Source organism: Letharia lupina, assembly GCF_014066315.1.
Source record: "Letharia lupina isolate WasteWater1 chromosome Unknown contig_4, whole genome shotgun sequence".
In the NCBI taxonomy this organism is placed as follows: domain Eukaryota; kingdom Fungi; phylum Ascomycota; class Lecanoromycetes; order Lecanorales; family Parmeliaceae; genus Letharia; species Letharia lupina.
This window is the reverse complement of record NW_023502973.1, coordinates 779,969-801,679: the sequence shown is the minus strand read 5'-3', so window position 1 is coordinate 801,679 and position 21,711 is coordinate 779,969. Positions and strand designations below refer to the sequence as shown.

The window sequence follows — 21,711 nt, the reverse complement described above, 5'->3', positions numbered from 1 at the left end:
GGACAAAGCGATTGCTGCTGGAGAAGTACGCAAAGAGTTACAATACTTGCATGTAAGGTCTTTGTATCGTTCCAAAAGTTACACATGCTTCACTTTCATGGTGAAGGTCCAATTGTTGCATAGCTGAGGGTGTTTTGGGCATGTACCAGCGAAGATTCCCCTCTGCGTTGGATTCGGTAGATAAGCATTATATCTATATAACCACATTCAAAATTGACTGTCATTCGACATAGTGTTAGCCTTCCGTAATCTTGAATTGCATCTGGACAGTCCTGGCCGTTGGAAGTAGCTTCGCAGGTGACCGTCTTCATGTTGCTTTCCCTCCCATGCAAGGTGACGTCTAGCCGAAACGTTCTTGCCCACATCTCAACTTCTCAACATGCAATGCTCTTCATCTTGCGCTTTTCCTCCTCCCCCCTTACCCATTTGCTCTTACTAATTTTAGAGGTCGCTCAACCAAAGATATTTAGGCATCTGCCTATAGAAGGACAGTAGAGCACGCAGACCAGCACTCGTTCAATTGTTCTAGTCGCCACATAAAGAGTATCATACCAAAACCGCAGACATGGCTAGTCAAGGCCTACCGTATAGAAAAACCGGAGGTTCTGTTTCTGATGATGAAGCCGTACCTGACACCGATCCTAGCGACGTTTGTTATATCTCAGATTTCGTGCCTAACGCGGCCATGCTAACATCATGGCCAGACATCCAGTTTGCTCCTCGAAAGACTTCAAGCCTACAAGCACGCTGTTGGATATCTGGAGAGTTACATTACCGAGACAGAAAAGGTGGAAAAGGCACATGCCAAGGAGTACGAGAAGATCCTAAAGGTACGCACAGCTCCCTTCGTCGGTGGACCAGGCCGTGCTGATTCTATCGCAGACAGTGTCTAGCCCATTGAAAGAAGGCCATCATTTCGATCAAAGCCTGGGCGGGGTTGCCGGTCTTTTCGAGAGCATACGATCTAATACTCAGGTCAGAATATTCAAAGGTCCTGCAATGTCATTGCTAATCGTTCCTACAGGGCATTGCCAATTCTCATCTGGAGACAGAGAAGAACCTCAAAGGCTCAGTCTTGCCAATACTCGAGCGTCTACACTCCGAAATCAAGAACAAGAACAAGGAATTGACCAAGGGTGCCGCCAAGGGCTCAAAGGAAGTCGACAAGGCAAGGAACACAACTCAGAAGCACATTGAGCTCCTGGGCCAGCACAGTGCCGCTTTCGCCTCGTCCGGGGGGAAGGTCGAAGCTTCAAATGACCCCTACATCCTTCAACGTGGTGTAAACCATCGTCTTAATAGCCAAGTGTTGGAAGAAAACAATAATCGCAACGACTTGCTTGCAGTGCAAGACTCGTTCATGCAGTTCGAAGCTCATGTCATCCAGACAATTCAACAAGCTATGTCTGCATTCCTCCAATGCGTCTCTGGACAATCCGAGAGACAAAAAGCTATGTACTCGGACATCATCTCTACCGCCCAACGGATGCCCCCTGATTTCGAGTTCAAGGGCTTCGTTCACCGCAACAGCAACACTTTGATAGACCCGTCTGTGCCCAAGCGGTCCGTATCTAATATATCCTACCCGAATCAAAACCACTCATCGACACGGCCGCTCATTGCTGGTTCGCTTGAGCGCAAGTCTCGTGCGGCACTCAAGGGCTACAGTGCTGGCTACTATGTTGTTACACCGGCCAAGTACTTACACGAATTCAAAGACGACGATGATTATAAAAAGGATCCTGTTCCCGAACTCTCTCTTTATCTTCCAGACTGCACAGTTGGCAACATCGACGGCGAAAAGTTCAATGTCAAAGGCAAGGACGCCTCCAAGGGCAAAGTGGGCTCTAAACTTGCCATGAGCCATGAGTTGGCTTTCCGAGCCAAGTCGCCTGCTGATGCAGAGAAATGGTGGGCCACCATCCGTGAGGCATCAGGGCAGGGTGCTATTGGTGGCTCTGTGCCTTCGAGTCCTGTTGAAAGTAGGAACGTGTCAGGGCAACAAGCGCCGCCTCAGTATCAGGATACTAGACAACAAGCTCCGGTGCAGACTCAACAACCAGCTCAGGTGCAAACCCAAGGCCTACCCCAACAAGGAACTGGATACCAAGGCGCATCGATTACACCGGGTGCAGGAACTGTGTCAGGTTATGATCAGATGAATCGCGAGGTAAAGTCTGCAGGCACGGGATACAGTCCCACTACTGGAGCTCCAACGTCCGGGGTGGAGAGAGCGCCTGGACAATACTGATGGGCCAATACTGACCACTGACCTCGGCCGAGGTAGAATTATGCCAGCAGAATATGGATCTTTGCAGATCTTATAAGCAATCAGTATACGTTCTGTTGAATGTCTTTGGGCGTAGATATATACGTCGAGAAGCATGTAGCAAATGGAATAGCTGAACCACTAACATGATACCAAATCAAAGAGGGCGGAGTTACGGAGTACACCCCTTTCTTTAGCCTCTAATAGTATAGACAGCCCTCGGTATATAGTTGATCCGACCCAGCGGGTCAAAGAGCTTGGCCAGGATTGGTCACTTTGGACTTCATAATTCACATGGGACAAATTGGACATGGCTGTGTGTTATCGGTCAGAGTGCCTTCAATATACAACTGTATTCTTATCGTGATACTCTAATGACTCTTTTTATGAATCTGAATGCTATACTATCCGCACCTCTCCTCACTTTGCCGCGCCCTTGACGCTACAAGCGATTCACATTCTTGGACTTCGTCATGCAGGTATGGTCTCAGTCATTGGTAGTTGAGAATCCTTGCATTGCTTCCCTGAATACCTATCCGCACCATATGCGGTTCTTTCAAAGACTGTAAAGACCGTTCCGCTGTATCTCGGCGGGATCACCGTTAACAAAGCACTACCGTTGAGCAGTTTAAACCATTATTGAAAGTGTCAAGCTTACTGGGCATTCTTCTCAACAGACATCCTTCAGGAATTATCAATTTGACGGGAACCATGCAGCGAATAGGCGGGGGCACGTGCCACAGTTATCTATAAGTGACGACAATCATCACGTAACTGAAGCGATTGGGGACTTGTACGGGGAATACCAGAATGGGAGACGAGACTCAAGACCTCTAGGCTTTGTTCCGCCAAACCCAGCAAACCTACCAAATACATCAGAGTCGCAACGGCGACCCCCACCCAGAGCTGGACCCTCTCCTCCACAGTCCCTTAGAAACGCACGGAATTCTTTGGTCCGGAACATATCCAATGAGCGAACACCTACACAAGTCAACGGACAAGGTAGAATGATGGCAAGCAGGAGCAACTCTGGCGATGGCGAGGGTGGGCCAATATCACCCACCATGGCAGGGCAGCTGTCACCAAGCAACTCGTTGCACCGCACCCACTCCGACACGGCAAGCACTCATTTCCCTCTTAACGACATCGACTACGAATCCAACCCCAATGCTGTGGCTCAGGAGCTCAGCAACCTAGCTGCTATACGGCGGATGTCTATGGACGTAAACGCTTCTGGCGATCCGGATCTGCCATCCTTTCCCTCAAACTTCGGTATGCCTACCGCCCCGCCAATGGATACTGATCCAGATGATGCATCTAGACTGTACTGGGTTCCTGCAAGTGTGCATCCAGAACTGGCGCCAATGGAATTCAAAACATTCCTGGATAAGAAGGTCAAATCTCTGAAGAGGAGGTCGGAGGAGAGCTCGCTTTCGCCAGATGGCTTAAAACCGGGAGGCTCAAGCGCCAGTCTTAGGAGGCGCAAATCTATGCTGTCGAGGCAGATTGACAATTCAGGGGGGCGAGGCGCGGATGGATATCAAGATGGTGCTGAGGTGTTAGATCGGAAGAGATCGCAGTCAGGGGACAAAGTATTGAGTACAGGCATCACAAATCTACAAGACCTAGAGGCTCTCGTCAACGAACCCGAGAAGATCATGCAGAGGCTGAGCTTGGAGACTGGAGCTGAGGGTGGGGAAGTACTTCCAGGAGACGATGTACCAATCCTACCAGGCGCTCCATCTGGGGGTAACTCGTTGAGGCGATCGACCCGCACTACGTACCGACGAGGTGGCAGTCTACGTAAGGGTGAACGAGGCCCAATGTCAAAACGTGCAGCCTTCAGGTCAGATACTACAGATGGCGAGGAGTTACCAATTTCGGCACCAAGCGTTCCACAGAACGAAGCTTTCGAGAAGCTTTCGAGGGCCCAAACAGAACCTACACCGCCTCCCGAGCGAGTTACGGAGAACTTCTCCCGACCTGGACGAATGAATAGGCGTGCAGGGATTCCACCAGGAGTGTCACAAAGAACATCGCTGTCCTCGTCATTTGATGAAGCGCCTACGGACCACAAGTCTTCAGAGTTACGGGACCAACCAGGTATAGCCCCGCACACAAGGCATTTTGTCTCGCAGATTGCTTCGAACGGGAGATTAGGTGTTACCCCAGAAGCGCTCGGAAAGGGGATACCGCACATTATTGAAACACCTCCCGAAGAGGCAAGACCGGCTTCTAGAAAAGGCTTCGTTCCTGAACGAACAACATCACATGAGCCGCCGCCTATCCACCAACCCTCAGCTTCTTCATCCGCAGGTCCGTCCAGAGCTCAGAAATGGACTCCGCAGTCAAGGCAAAATCAAAGCATAAAGAGCAATCAGAGCTTGAGCGATATGACTTCCCATCCTTCTCCTCTACCTGGAAACAACACGCGTACAGACAGCTTGTCTTTCATCCCTACGTTGACCGAAGACAAAAAGTCTGCAGAGGCTAGAAAGGCTAAAGAAAAGGCCGATCAAGAAAAGGCGGATAGTGGCCGGAAATCAAGTTGGAGTTGGGGCTCGCTCTTAGGGAATGAAGAAAGGGAGAAAGAGAAGAGAAAAGCGGAGGAAGCCAAGCAAGAAAAGAAAGTAAGGGCGCGGCTCGGTAAACCATTAGACAAGTCGCACGAAAATACAAGACTCGACCTCTTGCAGACTACTATGGAAGGCAGCCGAGGCCGAGAAAGCATTGTACTTGACCGCGGAGACCTAAAGCTCGAAGAAGAACGAAAGAAAGAGAGCTCCCGGAAATCTAGTGGAAATGAAGGTAAGAAAGAGAAGGAAGGTGGGTTCATCTCATCAATATTCGGAGGTGGTAAGAAGAAGGGAGAGCAGGAGTCTAGGGGGAAGAAGCACTTCTCACGCAACCTCTCTCCCGAACCACCAATGCGAATATTGAAACCAGACATCGACTACAACTGGACACGATTCTCCATTCTAGAGGAGCGGGCGATCTACCGCATGGCGCATATCAAACTCGCGAATCCCCGCCGCGCATTGCATTCCCAGGTCTTGCTTAGCAACTTCATGTAGGTGCACTGAAGAGAGCCCGTTCGTCAATGGTACTAACGATTTCAGGTATTCCTATCTCGCAAAGGTGCAACAGATGCATCCCCAGGCACAACTTCCCCAATCGGCAGCCCAGCGGCAACAGGCGGCTCAGCAGAAGAAGGATCAGCCAGAGGAGTTCGCACAGTATCAGAAGTACCAGCAGGTGAGCGTTGCTTCCTTTGTCGAACCCCCATGCACCTCTGACAAACCCAGCAGCAACAGCAAAGACAACAAGAAGAAGAAGAAGCGCAACAAGCCGCGTCGGTCCAATCGCAAGTGATTGCTCTGCAGTCCCAAGTACCGACGCTACCAGCATTAGCCCCAGTACAACAACATGATAGCTTCATGGATGACTACGAACATGAAAATCTACCTCATGATAACAGACACCGCCCGCAGTCGCGAGCCAGTCAGCATAGTCAGGACAGTGGCAATGGGCATCCAAATCAAGCAATTGGGAGTCAACAACGTCGCCAAGGATATAACAACCCGCAGCTCTCAAATCCTTACCAATACCAGCAGAGCCAATTCGATGAGCCGGGAAGGGCGGCCGATGATGACATGTGGTGATATGAGTTCGGGGTTGAGTTTGTGCATAAAGTGTTTTACAGATTGCGAGAGATGGACCTCGGAGATTGAGGCCTTGAATGACTAGCCAGCATTGCTCGTCGCTCGTCCGTAGTGGACGTGTCTGGGCTCTTTTCGGTCCAACTTTCAGAGCGCGAAAGCAAAGATTGAAGATCCGAGCAGGGCAGGGCATACACAACGCCCATCGACGCAGTCGTACATGAGCGAGCCGAAGCTTCCGGAATACATGGGACCAGTTTCAGTGCTCTCATGATGTCAACGCAGCGCGTTTTAAAGGATCGAGAACGTCGAAACTGGAGTGGCTTCCGAACCGCGCGTGAACGATGGAAGTTTCTGGATAGCGAGAGAGAGAAGAAGAAGATGATTACCCTCAGCGAACTGAGGATCTGTGTATATTATGACAAGTCATGAGCGAGAATCATTGAGCGGACGTTTTACGCTCAATTCAATTCAATTGAAATTCAAATCAACCGACGCAGACACAACATTCTAGGGTTGAAAACAATGTTTTGTTCACGAATCTCTACCACTACCAGTTTTTGCTGCCTCCACCCCACCCCTTCCTCCCCACCCCCCTTCGTTTCACCATCTCCATCTCACACCCCGGACTTCCCCTCCCGGTCCTCCTTCGCAAACTTCAAACTGATACTATTGACACAATGCCTCTCGTCCGTCGGCGTGGGATAGCCCTCCCCCTTGAACACGTGGCCCAGGTGGCCGCCGCACTTGCTGCACAGGATCTCCGTCCGCGCCATGCCGAACGTGGAGTCCGTGTGCCGGGTCACGGCGCCGGGGATGGAGTCGAAGTAGGCGGGCCAGCCGCAGCCGGACTTGAACTTGTGCGTCGCGCGGTAGAGCGGGGTGTGGCAGGCGGCGCATTCCTGTGAGGGTGGGGGGTCAGAGAGGGAGAGAAGGGGGGGGTTGGGGGATTCTTCTTGTTGGTTCCATTCGCATCGAGGGCCGGTGATTTGGCTATGTACATAGATCGATGCAGCGGGATGGGACGGGAGGACTCACATAGGTGCCTTCGGACGGCATGTGCCGATCGTACTCCCCCGTGAAGGGCGCCTCGGTCCCTTTCTGCCTGATGACCCGGAACTGCTCCGGCGACAGCACGGCCTGCCACTCGTCCTCGCCCTTCTTGACCGGGTAGTCCGTCATGTCTCTGGACTGCCGACCGCCGAACAGGGAGCCGAGGAAGGGGACGCTGGGCATGGACCGGAGGAGGAGGCGGGTCGGGTGGCGACCGTTGGCGAAGGGGGACTGCGGCAGGCGGGGGAGGGTCGCGGTGATGTTGGCGAGGGTGAGGGTTCGGATGAGGGTCGGGAGGGTTGGGACGCGCATGGGGTTTGGGGGGTTTTGTAGAGAGAGGGTGGAGAGAGCGAGGGATGGGTGGTGATGTTGTTGACGCATCGTGATTGATATGCACTCGACGCCACTTGGGCGGGATGATGGCATCAATGCGGGCGCTAGCTCGGGACGGAAAGGGTGGCGTTAGGAGATTTGGAATCTGCCAAGACTTTTCTGTTGGGCTTTGTTATCAACAAACGGCACTTGCAGAGAATCCCCCTTTGCGAGTGGTGCTTAACAGCTTCTTCTTTTATTCTGACCTTACATGTCAAACAAGCAGAATCCTAGCCTTACAAAGGGTGAGATCTTGCAAGATATATTGAATTGAAGCTTTTTATGTATCTATCGTTCATGTGCTCGCTCTCCTCTCCTTCAAATATCTTTGCGCTTCCGAGTGATACCCTCACCCAGAAGTTGCTCCCCGAATCGCAGGAGTCTCGCCAGAACAAACTTTCCGAACTTCCAGGGTATGTACTCTGAGATCCCCTTCGCGTCCCAAAACGCCCATACTCTTCTATGTAGCAATGAATGGTGTGAAGGAAAGTGATAGTCACCCATGTGTCCCCCGTTCAAGCGTAGATAAGTGAAGCAGCCGATGCTCCTTTGCCGTATACCACGGTTTCTATTTTGCGCCTTGCGTGGAACTTAGCAGCAAGCATACGACCTCTTGTAGGATAGAACATTCTTGCTACCAGGTCACGGGGCATGTTATATAGCAATGAGGTTTAAAACGTGTTCATCGACTGCGGCAGTATACCACAAATCCTAATCGTTGACGTCACAAAATTCACCATAGTCCGCGGTAGGCCAGGACATCAGCTGGAGAAGTGCTCTGTGCCTCTCGACTGGACTCTCATACAACAAAACTGCCGTGTAGTAACCGTCCGAGGGCGATTGAGATGACTGACTGCCTGGAGCCAACTCCTGAGTCCGCGTTAAAATTTCCATATCAACTCCGAGGGTGAGTCCCGAGGTAGTCTCGAATCTCCACGTTCACGCTCAGCAGATCTGGACAGTTTTCATCCTCCCGTTGCTGTATAGCTGGTGGTGCCTCCCACAAGTTGTGCGAGTCCGCAAAATTCTGAGTCGAAGTCACGGTGGTTGTGAGTGTGCCAATTTGATGTTCCAATAAGTGAGGGTGCCACAGCAATGGAAGTGAGAGAAACACAGTATGACGCGACTCTAGCATCAGAACGTTAGCCACGGGCGAGCGTCGAATGAGTGGGGGCATATATCTGTCGTCTTGTAGTGCCAAGATTCCCGTTGTATTCATCCACTTGACTGAAATGAATATATTGCGCACTGCATGGCGTGAATGATGATTCTCTTCACAAGTAAGCTCGACGGTAAGGTTACACGGCTATATCTTGATCGCCTGAACGCCATGCTTCCACTCGATGCGTCATCGGTTACCTGTAGAAATCATTTGGATTCCCTTGCGCCTCAGCAACATAGCCCGACTGCTGTTGCGGCGGCGGAGCATGATATGCCTGGTACCCGCCTGAAGGTGGTCCCGAGTTGAGGACCGGATATGGGTTCTGGCCCATGCTAGGAGACGGCGCTTGAGGCGGCGGTTGTGAAGGTGGTGCTTGGTTGTACGGTGCGTAGTGGTCTTGGGTAGAGGGAGGGCCCACGGGAGTGTGAGGGTAAGGAGCTTGTTGGCTGGCGTACGGTGCTTGAGATTGCTGCGCTTGTCCAAAGGGCTCGCCGTCTGTAGGAGAGTGGAGGGAGGGTGAGTACTCGCTCTCGGCCTTCGATTGTTGGACATGAGGGGGGTATGATTGGGGCCGGGTGTCTGTGGGGCTTGCGTAGGAAGATGAGGAGAGCTCTTGCGGATTGTCGTAGGTTGATTGTGGGCGGTGGGAATAGGGATCTGATGAGGGTGGACCCTGGTTACCGGATGGTATTCGGTTGCGAGGATCGTGAGTTGGATATTGTGATTGCGGTTGCTGGGATGGTGGTGCTTGACCGGCATATGAAAACGGTTGGGGCCCATTCTGAGCTGGATACTGCGGCTTTGGGGTGCGAGAGTCTGTCATTGTGAGTAATAGTAGAGTCCTCCGAGAATTTTAGCTTACCAGGAGGAACACCGTTCGGACCAGGGGTATAATAGCGACCAGGACCTTGTTGGGGAGGTGGTCCCTGCTGTGGATAACCACCATCAAACCCATACTGTGGCTGGCTTTGGCGACCATACTGAGGCTGTGAAGGTTGGGACATCGAAGCTTCCAGCAGCGATTCGTAATCCCTCCGTGCTTTGATGAATTTCTCATTGAGCTGCGTAAAGTCGTCTTCATTGAACCATTAGCACTGGCTCTCTAAAGAAGCCTGATGAATCATTACCCTTTTTCTGCGAGTATTTCCCAATCAGCTCAATGAGCTTCGGTCGTATCGCCAGCGTTGAGTGATAAAGCTCCGTGATCTCTTCATTATCCCTGACATTCAGCTCTGAACTGCTGGTGCTTAGCAATGTCAGAAGTTTTTCCACGTTCTTGATCTCTCCAAAGACTTCAGCTTCCATTTGCGCCTCTCGCTGCAGATCATCCTGAGTGGGGTCCGCCAATTTCTCGACATAGTTCAACGGGAAGATACCGGTCTGTCCTCTCAACGAGCCCTTCCACCAGTCTTTGTAAACTGATTCCATCACAGCGATGATATCACCTTTGCGAAATTGTAATTCTCCGGCTTCTGAAGGCTGAAAGTCGAATAATGCTCGCACCCTTGAAACTGTAGCTGCGGTCGTGCCTGATGACACAGGTTGTGCGGGTGCCATCTGTTGCGAAGGACCGGCAGCTGTCGAAGATGATGCTGGGCTGGCCTTCTTTCCTGATGCTTGTCCGGCCGCAGGCTTGTCCTTGATTGATAGTGCCAGCGCCATTTGTAATTCCTCCTCCTCCTTTTGTCTATCAACATCTGTGATTTGACGCTTGTTTGGCTTGGACGGTGGGTAAAGATTCGGATCTGTAAGGGATAAGCCTTCGATTCTTCGACACGGTGATCAGGCATACTTTGAGTCTTCAGCTTCATATACGCCTGGTCCATAATGCCCAGGTCAGGATCCTTCGAGAACTCCTCTGACCATTCTGCCATGCGCTCTAGGATCTTAGCCTTCACTTGTTGATGTGTATTCTGAATGTAGATCAGCACGTAGCCTCGCCGACTTCTGCCTTAACAGCGTACCCTATCGCCCGCCAGTCGTAGTAGTGCATCTGTGAAGCTCCTCGAAGCTAATTCCCTGTGCATCTTTGGACCGCAATTTTGGGAGCACGCATTCGCTAGCTTTATCACAGCTGTTAGCACCGGTTTCTCCGTCCACAGGTATGATGGTCGTACCTCCAGTGTGTAGAGCTGCACATTCGCATTTCGGTGGGCAAGTCGTTTGATCATGGAGGCAACCGCATCTTTTGCTCTAAAGGATAGCCAAATCAGCCTGAGCGTCAATGCTGTGTCAAGATGGCTGTAACAAACCCTGAGTCTTCTGCGCCGACTCTATCACAAACGTCCTAGTAGTTCTCAGCATTTGATCATGCCAACGTTAGGAGAGGTAGCTTCGTCTCATACCAATATATACTCCCAGTTCTCTGACGTGAGGTTTTCATCGGTTGCTTTTGCTGTCCTACGATCAGTGACTGCCTGGAGCTTCCTGACGGAGAAGCTTACCGACGGCGTCATCGAATGCATTCTGCTGCGCTCGAAACATAGCTGCAATAATTTCCGAATCACAAGTAAATATACAGAATCCGAAATTTAAGTTGAATGAGGAGAATCGAAGTATGTGAGAGAATTCATCAGAGCCTGGTAACACTGTAACACTGCCTGGAGTCCCTGGACATCCTGACTTGCGGCCTTCACTAGCGGCAGATCTAATTACCTTAACTGTGGCTCAACTGCCGCTATGACGAAAATGATGAGGCGTTGGCTCTCTTCTATGAGTTCTGTAGAAAGCTTCATTTGATCACACAGATTTTGGTCTTCTGAGATATTGCATTGCATTGCGTTGTATAATTTTGGTATTTCTAGACTGACTCGCCGAAAAGTGATGGCATGTCATAAATGTTTCCACGACTCGTGGTATCAGAACAAATCAGCAGCCCAACCCATCGGCAGCTGTGCCGAAGAGCACTCTTGAAGCGCCATGAGTAGGACTTGGGGTTTTATGTAAACAAGCTCCAGCGCCTCTTAAAATGGGGGAGTTTTTTTTGGTTATCGCATCTTCGCTCGCCTGCTACTAGCATTGGCGCAGATTGAAGCAGACGTGGGGGAGTATGCGCAGTCCTTTTGACAAAAATATAGTACCTATAATGTATGAAGAATAGATCATAATATCTGACTTTGGTCTGCGAGCCACGACATTGGGAACATTAGGTCATTCATGACGGACGAGAGGGCCCGATATGGTCGATGAAGGCCTCCAGCTGTGGAAGCTCAGCGCCGAGCGGTCATAATCGAAGATAGCAATATTTGGTGCAAGTTGCGGAAGCACGCGGTGTCTATCATGCGCTCAAGAACCTTTCTGGGCTCTCTCCGCGGCCCGGCTGGTACGAGCTGATCGTACCAATGGAGCCAGATTGATCAGGGGCTCCGCGGTCAATAAGTATGGGTGCTACAGGGAGTCAGCAGGTGCAACAGAGATGTTCACTCGATGTCCGTACCTTCAAGAGGTCATGGGCAGATGCACGTTTCTCGGGATCCACCTTGAGTGCAAAGTTCAAGAAGTCCTTGAACACCTGTGACAATTCGTGCTCTTCCTTAATCTTTGGCGTTCCATTGGTGGCGATCAGGTACAGGGCTCGAAGCGGAGATTCTGTGAGGTATGGTGGCTCCCCTTCAATCATTTCGATGGCCATAATTCCCAGACTCCATATATCTACCTTGCGGCCGTACTCCTTCCGAGTTACAACCTCTGGCGCCATCCAGTAAGGAGTGCCAACCATCGTGGTGCGCTTGTTATGAGATTCATTGATTTGAGCACAGAAACCGAAGTCGGCTAGGAGCTATTAGCACATGTCCCCATAGGTCAGAAAGGCGAACACACTGAGCTTGATATTGCCGTCCATAGCAAGCAGGATATTGTCTGACTTGATGTCTCGGTGAATGACGCCTTTGGAGTGCAAGTGTTGTAGGCCGTTTAATGTCTGGGAACAAATCAGCTGAATCAAACATGCGATATGCACACGTGACGAACCTCCCGGCAAACAGCAGCAATCTGCCCTTCGCTCATCAGATTGAATGTTACGACATCGGTCAAACTGCCTCCCTCCATATACTCCATAATCACCCATAGATCTCCTTGACGCAAGTAGCTGTCCATGAAGTTTACAATGTTCTTGTGCTTGCTGTCTTTCATTACAAGGATCTCGTTGATAATGAGATCCTTCTTCGGCTGCTGCTCAAGATTCATCTGTTTGATGGCCACGCACTTGTTAGTGCCTACTTCAGTGGCTGTGTAGACACCCCCAGAGGCACCCTGGCCGATCTTATTCAGGTTCTTGTACCGCCTCATAGGGTCTCCCGTTGTACATATGGCATTGAGTCTCGCTACGATATCGATGCCCCCAGTGTTCCGGTTCGGTCGTCGCCTTGGGTTAGGCCCTGAACGAGCTTGATGCGTTGGATGTGGAACATTCTGCGGGTCTGGAGAAGTAGGAGAGAATGGCTGTGGTGGAGATATAGGCGCGTTCTGCTGCTGCTGAGGTGGTTGCCGTTGGCTTGGGCTTCTGTCGATTTGTTTGCTTTGAAGCGGTTTTTGGACCGGAGTAAGAGGGTGTTCCTGTTGCTGCTGATACTGAACTGGGCTACTGATTTGGCCGGGAGTAGCGCGAGACGTCTGCCGCGTAAGTCCATTGGTTTGGGTTTTTGAAGGTTGGCGCTGGAGACCAAGGTCGCGGTCTGTCTCCTCGGCTGCATTGGATACCGAACGGTTTCGTATTGGCAGCTCATCGCTTGGTCTACCCTGCATTGGCAATGGTTCCTTAGCAACGTGCGGTGCATGTGGTGCGACTCGAGCAGGCGTGAGATTCGCTGCTGTAGGTGCGCCGGGTGCTCGAGGCGCAGGACGTTGAGCAACTAGAGTCGACTGAGTCATAGGTGGAGGACCGGTCGTAAAATTGTTGGCTGTTGGCATGCTTCTAGGAATGGGCGGAGGCGCTCGTGGATTTTCGAAGCTAGTTTCATGGTTTGAAGGGAAACGAGGGCTTGTCGGAGGACTCGTGATGGTGGAAAGATGCGAATGAGTTTGTTGAGGAGCTGAATTTGTAGGTGTAAGAAGACTTAACCCGGACCCCGATGGATCATCAGCCCTGGCGTGATCGAACTTGTGCCACACTTGTTCCTCGTCTTGACCTCCGGCAGTGTCCTTGTAGAAAGTCATGATGTCCACAATGGCTTGCGGATTCTTCTCTTGCTCCATCTTCGAGATTCCACTCTCCTGTAGCATCCGCTGCCACTCCTTGGGTAAACCCTGCATTTCGTCAGTATAGTGTCGCAACACCAGAGTAACATCTGCTGTGCAGAAGTGGCAAGAAAAGCACTCCTAGTCGCGCTCGCTCTGCGCATCGTCTTGCAAACTTGGAAACGATAATACAGGGGAATCAAAAGAGTGAAGTAGAGATGACGATAGGAAAACTAGGCATACCGTGAATTGGCCAGTCTCATTGTCGAAGCCTACGTGAGTAACATGCACTGGGTTTTCTGGCGCAGAGATCTTGACGCTGTTGGATCGTGGGGAACCCAAAACACTGCCTATGAAAGAGGAAATGCCACTCTTTTTCTTCCATGGCGTAGAATTCCTTGCCTCGTCTGAGTATCTTTTTGACGTAGATGTTCCTGCGTCGGAGTCGGGCGGGGCAACGTTGTTGATTGATCGATCGCCAATAGAGAAGCTTGCGGACTGGCGCAAAGATGGGCTCATCATCTTCGCATTCGGAGTTGTGTAGGACAGCGGAGGCGGACCGGGTCTCCTTAGAGAGTTCTGAAATCCAGAGGCTTTTGTGGAGTCGAGTTGGGTCAATGTACCGGGATGCGCATTGAACTCATCGGAGGTCTTCTCATCAAATGACTGACGTGCCGAAAATCGGTGACGATTGCTATACGCTTCGCTGTATGCATCAAGGGACGTTGGGTTGCCGAATTGAGAGCCGCTAGGTGTGTTTGGTGATCGATCGAGGGATGAGCTGGAAGAGGTGTGGTAGGAAGGAGTGCGACGATGGCTGTCGTGGCTGCTTGCGGGAGACTGGGAGGACGATGGCTGTCTCTGCAGGTTTGTGGTAGAGCTTTGATTCATACTGGCTGGGGGATCGCTGAAAGAGCTGCTTGGCGGTGGTTGCTTTGTGAGTCGCCTTGGCTTGTAGTCCATGCTCCTCTGTCTGTCTGTCTGTCTCTCTGTCTCTCTGCTCTAGCAGCTGGCGGCAATCTTAGCGCGGAAATGCTAGGTTAGAGTCTAGAAATGTGCGGGCAAAGAACTAAGGTACTTGTATGGCAGACTTTGATGTGTTCCACGGAATGGAATCATAAAGGACAAAATCATATCACATAATGTCTTGCCTCAGACGATGTTAGTGATGCGATATTGCTAAAGGCTAGAAGTGATCTTGTAGATCTCCCTTCCCACCGCGTGTGTGGTCTTTAGTGCGACGAGCATCATTGCCTCTTATATCTAGCACCCTTTCTGACAGATGTGGCTATGAGACATTGAGGCTATTCAATATGCCGACATAGATCAGGATGTAGGTTAAAGGAAGGACTTTTATGACGACAATGTTGCATTTACAAACAGTCAGATTCCTTCTCATCTAGCTCATCTCTACAGCCTCCCCCTGTATCTATTTAGATTGAACATATATATATCTGGTTATGAGCGATTATAAGGAAGACAGCCTGACACCATTCAGCTTGCACGTATAGCACTTGATGTGTTCTAGATGGTGCTTGCGAGCTATTTCATTAAGAATCATACCGTTGTTGATCTTGCCTCCATACGAGTACCAGCAACGCGCTCTCAACTCACAGCCTCATCCCCCCTATCCTTGGAGTGATCATCACCCGTCAGGAACCCTTTGTTCGCATATTGAACGGAAACTGGTTGACCCAAGATGCAGCTTATTCCTTTGGGTCGTGTCCGATCTACGCTGAGAACGCCTAGGACATGTTTGACCTTCTGTGTGAGCAATAATCGGTGCATGTCAGTCAGACAGATAAGTCGCCACATCAGGGTTGCATTGTGAGGTAGGATGTTTCGAAACATATCGCGTGGCCGTAGTCTGTCATCCTGCAAAGTCTCCAGATATTGTTGAGGGATGCTGCCAGCTGACAGAGGTCCGAGGACGGGTTAGGATGAGCCTGTCCTGGACAATAGTCCGCAAGGCGGGGTCGGACGAGGGAAGGCCCGGTGAGTGCCAAGACGCTATAGACGCTACTGTTCTAGCCTCGGAGAAAAGTATTCAAGTCTGGTCCAATTCCAAAATTCCAACCTTGCACCAGACAATATATTCTCAAGAAGCCATCCTCTCTTCCTGCTTCGCACAGAGCATCTCCAAGACAAGTCTTGTCTCTCAGAGTCTTTTCTTCCCTTAAAACCTCATTATCATTCTCTATTGTCTTCGAGAGCTTTTTTCGGGAGCTTCTCTGTGCGATTACTTCGAGTCCTTGGCCCCGTTGCAATGTCTCGCCAATAGTTTCGGTATTGACAAACCAAGATTCCTTACCACTGAATCGTTCGTCTCTGGATATGCTTCTCTAAGGTAACTTCGGAGCGAGATGCTCCCTTACGTCCAGAAATAGTAAGTGCTGAACCGCTTCAGGAATCGAGTCTGCCTCTTCGCTGCCATATTTTCCCCAACCTCGACCGAAGCTTGAACCTGGATCATTGTCAACCGAAGATATCTGCTCTTGCGAGTTACCTGGCAAACATGGCTACGGACCCCACAACGAATGGAGGAAGCTCCACGGAGTCTCAAAGCTTGACGGCAGCCGAGAGACTCCAGCAGAAACACGAGGCTGATGCTGCTCACCGGCCCATGATCGAAGATGTTGTTGATGAGGAAGATATCGCACATCCACCGCCGTCGATGCACCTTGCTTCCGAATCGGAACCCACGCACGACCCAGTCGAACAGATACAGCCCATGTCAGAAAAAGCGGCTGGGAAACAAAAAGCAAGGGATGAACCAACTCCAATACCTGCAAATCCAAAACCCAACGGTATTGCGTCTTTCGACGCCCAGGACCAAGAAGCTTTTCCAGCTCTTTCGAGCGGGCCGAAAGCTCCAGCGCCCGTCCCAGCTGCTATGGCATGGGGAGCAAAGAAACCTTCTTCCGTCCATGCTGGTGCCAATGGCATTAACGGAAATGCTCCTCTCTCAAGTTTGAGCTCGTCTCGCGCCTCAACCCCTACATCTGGCTTAATGAACCCTGCTTCAACCAACGCTTCTCGCGCGCCACAGACACGAGGGCTATCAATGCCCCAGCAGATGCCAATGCCGGGTAGACACAGCGAGAGGATCCAGTTCGCACCATCGCAGTTGCTGCCAAGAGATCAGCTAAAGAAGCCTCTGCATGACGTGCTGAGAAGTATAAACAAAGGATCCAAAGCAAAAGTAGAGATGAAGTCCGGCCCAAACGGGAACATTATCTTCGAAGGCACTGGTCCGGTCGATGCTGCTAGGCAGGCCTTGAAAGATCTAGCCAAAGAAGTTGGCTCTAAGCAACACGTCAAAATCCCGATTCCGTTAAGCGTGCGGCCCCATGTCATTGGGCGTCAAGGTGCTGTGGTCCAGGGCATCTCAAAGCGAACAGGTGCCCGCGTTCAGATACCGAAAGCCGAAGACACCCCCAACTTTGAATTAGAGGACGATGATAGTCTCACCATTGATGTTGCTATCGAGGGTGACGCAGTTGCAGCGGAGATGGCTAGGCGTGAGATCGAAGCAATCGTTAATGAACGGACTTCAACTGTCAATCTGCGTTTACGAGACATTCCTGCCGAATATTATCCGTTCATCGCTGGTCCTCACAACAGTGGCGTCAACGCTCTCGAAGATAGTCATCAAGTCCGAGTCCAGGTGCCTCATTATCATACCTGGTCAGATCAGCCGCCTCCTCAGGCTCCATCATCTGGCATGCCCGTCTTTCTCCCTAGCTCTGATAACCACATTCGCATCTCTGGCGATCGACTGGCTGCACAGGAAGCGCGAGCTGCAATTGAACGCCAGGTTCAGGAACTACGGCGTCAGATCACCCTTTCTCAAATTCCCATCGAGCGCGGTCGACATCAGTTCATTTCCGACAGCAAAGGTGCTTCGTTGAACGATATTCTGGCAGAGACTGGCTGCGCAGTCATTCTGCCGCCTGCGTCAGAAGACACGGAGTTACTGACCGTCATTGGCCCGCAAGATAGACTGGAAATAGGGACCAACAAAGTCATAGACCTGGCTAGTAGTATGCAAATGTCTCTTGTCGACATTGCGCGCCAACATGCAAACGCTCCTATGGGCCCTCAGGCTCACGCTCGAGCACTAACGAGGTATCTACAACAGCGTCAGGCAATCGAACAACTGGAGAGACAGTTTGATGCTCGCATCATTGTGCCTACCATTGAAAATGGTCCGACCAGCTGGGAAGTATACCACAAGGATGGTAGGAATGGAATTCGTGCGCGCCAGGATATCACAAATCTCATCAGTGCACACCCGCCGACTCGGCTGCGACATGTGGAGATCGATCCTTTTTTCCATGAACATATTCACCGGCAGGGCGCTAAGCGTATCCGCGATGACTTTGGCGTTCATATCCTCCCCCCTGAAGAGATTAATCAAGAGCCTCACGTGATACTTGTATACGAAGGGCCTTCATCAAGCGATGGTGGAGAGTATCAATTGCCCAGGCAAAGACCATCAAATGACGAGATTACCGAATTCGAGGCAAATCTTCGACAAGCTCAAGATTTCGTTCTAGGCCTCATAGAAGGACAGCAGGACATTGGCGCCGCCAGCGTTGAGGTCCCGCCAAAGTAAGCGCATTGGTCATACTCGAGCGAACCCTTCTAACAAGATATAGGTATCGTGATAAAGTCCGAAAGTTTGTGCATCGGGAACAGCAGAATCTTCCGCATACAGAGATCCCAGTGCAAGTGAAATTTGGAGCCACTAACGCCGCCAACGGTGGTATGCCAACATCGCAAAGCCCCATAGCTGCTGCTGCACTTGATCATGAGTGTCATCTACGAGGACCGAGTAACACAGTTGAGGTACTCTCAGAGAAGATTGCAGCTTTTCTCGAAACGGAAAGGCAAGAGGAATCGGAGCGAGGTCATGTCACGAGCTTCGACTTCCCCCAAAAGTATGCAAACTACCTCATTGGTAAGAAAGGTGATAATATCAACAAGTATCGCGAAGAGTTTGATGTCGACATTCAGGTAAAAGAGGGCAAAGTCGAGATCACCGGGCCGAAGGCTAAAGCCGATGCCGCCAAGTCGAGGATCATTGCATTAGGTAAGAAACTTGAAGACGAGGCCACCCACGTCCTCAAAATCAAACCAGAGTACCATCGAGACATGATTGGCGCCAAAGGGAGTCAAGTAAATCAGCTTCAAAGGAAATACAACGTACGAGTGCAATTCCCTCGGTCGACTCCGGCTTTGGACGACGATCGGTCTGTCGCTGATGACGCGAGTGAGGCTGGAAGTACGAGAAACCGTAGGCCCAATCAAGCTCCCGATGAGGTGATTGTGCGAGGACCACGGAAAGGAGCAGATGAAGCAAGAGATGAGCTCCTAAACCTTCTGCAGTGGACTCTGGACAATTCTCATAAATCTACTGTTTCCGTTGCGCAGGCCCAACTGCCTTCTCTCATAGGCCAAGGCGGTCGGGAAATGGAAAGTGTGAGACTCTTGACAGGTGCGCAGATCGATGTACCTGGGAGTAGAGAAGGCGCAGACCCCAATGGACGTGTACAAATTCACCTCAAAGGGTCTAAGAAGCAGGTAGAAGATGCCAAGAAGCTTTTGGAGCAGAGAGCAAAGATCTTTGACAGCAGTATCACGAGGCACCTCGATGTTGACAAGAAGTACCATAAAGCCCTCATTGGCAGTGGCGGTAAGTCCTTGATGGTTCAAGCACTTCGAGTGATAAGTGAGCTGACACTTGACCAGGAGCAAACATCCGTAACCTAGTCGTTGAAGCCGGTGGTTCTGACGACCGGCGTGATCTCGCCAGAACTGTTCGCTTTCCCGGCCAAGACTCGGATGATAGCATCATCCGTGTCGAGGGTAGCCAAGCGCTTGTGGATAAGATCGTTGCTGCTATTGAGACTTTCGCTGGTCAAAGGGAAAACTCCACGACCGAATCGATGGAGGTTGCACCTGAAAAGCATCGTATGCTCATAGGCCGTGGTGGAGAGGTTCGAAGAGCTTTGGAGTCGCAATTCAACATCGGCTTAGACATTCCGAAACTATCACAGCAGGGGCCAGCGCGCTCTCAAGTCAAAGTCTCTGGGCAGCCCGCAGACATTGAGAAGGCAAAGGCGCATATTCTAGACTTGATAAAGGACCAAGAAGGCGAGGCTTTCCAAGTGCCTCGTAAATACCACCAAGCAGTTTCGGATAATGGACAATTCTTCAGGCGTCTCCGCAGTGATCATAAGGTCACAGTCGATCATGCAGGTCACCAACCACCAAAAAGGTCTGCTGCTGTACCACGACCCCATGTCAATGGCGGCGCCTCTCTGCCTTTGATCACTGATAACCAGGACTCCATGGACAATCACTCATGGGAAGTCGTCGATGGTGGAGAGAGCGCCGAAGAAGGCGACATTCCCTGGATTCTACGCGGATCACCAGAGAGCGTCGCCAAAGCACGTGTTATGCTGGAGAGGGCGATAGAGCAGGCAAAATCACAGCAGTCCCAATCGATTGGATATCTGGTCCTGCCCGACCCCAAGACATACCGCTTCATCATCGGCCAAGGCGGATCCCAGATCAACGCCATCAGGAAGGAGACAGGTTGCCGGATTACCGTGCCTCGAGACCAATCTGAAGGCTCTGCCATTGAGATTGTGGGCAGCAAGGAGGGGGTTGAACAAGCAAGAGACATCATACTTGATGTCGTTCAGAGTGGAAGTAGAAGAAATTGATGGACTTGCAGTCCCAGTGTACGTATGTAAGACAAGTAGGTCATTCGGTACATGCTGGCGGTCGTCAAAAGTTTGCTAGTACAACAATGTGAGGTATGTACGCAATACACACTATTTGACAATGCAAATTGCTACACGCCCTTTCTGAACTCTGTGATATTACTCTACAAGTGCTTGTAAGTTATTCTTGCGCATCAACATTGTAAATTCGGCTCTTCCTGCCATTGCCTTTTCAGGTGACTCGCATATCCCACTTGTCTCAAAGATGCACACGCGCCAGAGCGCGACCTCATCTTACTCCTCTCGCCCATAACAGTCTCTGCTTCCCATTTCAATTTCACTTTTCGATCGTTCAATCTCCAAACAATGTCCACAAACCAGCTCCGCTCCTTCTCGAAGCTCTCCCTCACCACAACGAGCAAAGCCGTCAACCCCATCGCTCGCCCCGCCCACCACATGTCCACTTCCACGAAAACCACCCCCGCCCGCTCCAACAGCGACGCGGCGCCCCTCCATCCGCGACTTCCCATTCCGAAGCCCGTGACCTCGCTCCTCCGCCCCAAGCTCTCCTCCTTTCGCGGCATGGCGTCCGGACCCGCGCACCTTGGATCCGGACCCATACTCGCGAGGGTGATGTCGGACCCCACGTTCCACAAAGACGCCGACACGGAAGCGAAAGTCGCCATCGAAAAAGCCGTCGCGGAGGAGATGTTGCAGAGGTACTTCCCGGGCCCCCTGGGCAGGGTCGTCCGCAAGGGCCCTCTTCCCGCGACGCCGGCGGACACGGCGCCCAGGGAGCACACCGCCCTCTGGCATGTCCTGAACGAGGATGATCGGCTGTGGGTCGTGTATGCCTACGCGCATGCGGGCGGGGAGACGGAGGACGGGCTGAGTATGTATATGCTGAGGCTGAGGCAGGTGATTGGGGAGGAGATCAAGGAGGCGGAAATGGGGGGGAGGGTGAGGGGTGGGAAGGTGTTTGGGATTGCGCAGGCGGGGATGACGATGTCGTTCTTTGAGTATTGGGGGGGGAATTTGGGGAATGCAGGATTGGGTGGGGTTTAGGCGGGCTTGGGGGCGGAACATGTCCACTCGTCGACTTGATCGAGGCGTCCCTTTGGTCAAGGCATGACGAGCTAATGGGATGCGGCGGGGAGAGATGGATTGTTCTGCTAGTGATGACCGTCGTCTTGCTGAAGTCGACATGGTACGGAAGAGTGCGAGTAGAAGTCGTGAAGGCCGGCAAGTCTTTGTGACCAAGATACCAATACTTGAAGACTACGACTT

At 51.3% G+C, this 21,711-nt stretch overlaps 6 protein-coding genes across 6 annotated transcripts; 3 read left to right on the top strand and 3 right to left on the bottom strand.

Moving 5' to 3' along the window:
- Positions 1-565: 565 nt before the first annotated feature.
- HO133_007811 (uncharacterized protein) lies at positions 566-2,251 on the top strand (the record flags this gene model as incomplete). Its single annotated transcript, XM_037298681.1, has 4 exons — positions 566-649; positions 705-830; positions 883-975; positions 1,025-2,251. 4 exons carry the CDS (start codon positions 566-568, stop codon positions 2,249-2,251), a joined length of 1,530 nt encoding a protein of 509 aa, XP_037156017.1.
- A 1,082-nt stretch (positions 2,252-3,333) lies between these two features.
- HO133_007810 (uncharacterized protein) lies at positions 3,334-5,931 on the top strand (the record flags this gene model as incomplete). Its single annotated transcript, XM_037298680.1, has 3 exons — positions 3,334-5,339; positions 5,389-5,524; positions 5,578-5,931. The coding sequence occupies 3 exons, from the start codon at positions 3,334-3,336 to the stop codon at positions 5,929-5,931; spliced, it is 2,496 nt and encodes an 831-aa protein (XP_037156016.1).
- Positions 5,932-6,545: 614 nt separating this feature from the next.
- HO133_007809 (uncharacterized protein) lies at positions 6,546-7,164 on the bottom strand (the record flags this gene model as incomplete). Its single annotated transcript, XM_037298679.1, has 2 exons — positions 6,546-6,830; positions 6,967-7,164. The coding sequence occupies 2 exons, from the start codon at positions 7,162-7,164 to the stop codon at positions 6,546-6,548; spliced, it is 483 nt and encodes a 160-aa protein (XP_037156015.1).
- A 1,544-nt stretch (positions 7,165-8,708) lies between these two features.
- On the bottom strand, positions 8,709-10,999 carry HO133_007808 (uncharacterized protein; the record flags this gene model as incomplete). The annotated part of the gene is made up of 9 exons (XM_037298678.1): positions 8,709-9,331; positions 9,378-9,590; positions 9,643-10,260; positions 10,308-10,428; positions 10,480-10,578; positions 10,633-10,708; positions 10,768-10,802; positions 10,861-10,910; positions 10,960-10,999. 9 exons carry the CDS (start codon positions 10,997-10,999, stop codon positions 8,709-8,711), a joined length of 1,875 nt encoding a protein of 624 aa, XP_037156014.1.
- An 801-nt stretch (positions 11,000-11,800) lies between these two features.
- HO133_007807 (uncharacterized protein) lies at positions 11,801-14,581 on the bottom strand (the record flags this gene model as incomplete). The annotated part of the gene is made up of 5 exons (XM_037298677.1): positions 11,801-11,902; positions 11,952-12,286; positions 12,335-12,434; positions 12,485-13,759; positions 13,934-14,581. The coding sequence occupies 5 exons, from the start codon at positions 14,579-14,581 to the stop codon at positions 11,801-11,803; spliced, it is 2,460 nt and encodes an 819-aa protein (XP_037156013.1).
- A 1,624-nt stretch (positions 14,582-16,205) lies between these two features.
- HO133_007806 (uncharacterized protein) lies at positions 16,206-21,489 on the top strand (the record flags this gene model as incomplete). Its single annotated transcript, XM_037298676.1, has 4 exons — positions 16,206-18,304; positions 18,352-19,388; positions 19,445-20,410; positions 20,690-21,489. 4 exons carry the CDS (start codon positions 16,206-16,208, stop codon positions 21,487-21,489), a joined length of 4,902 nt encoding a protein of 1,633 aa, XP_037156012.1.
- Between the last annotated feature and the right edge of the window lie 222 nt (positions 21,490-21,711).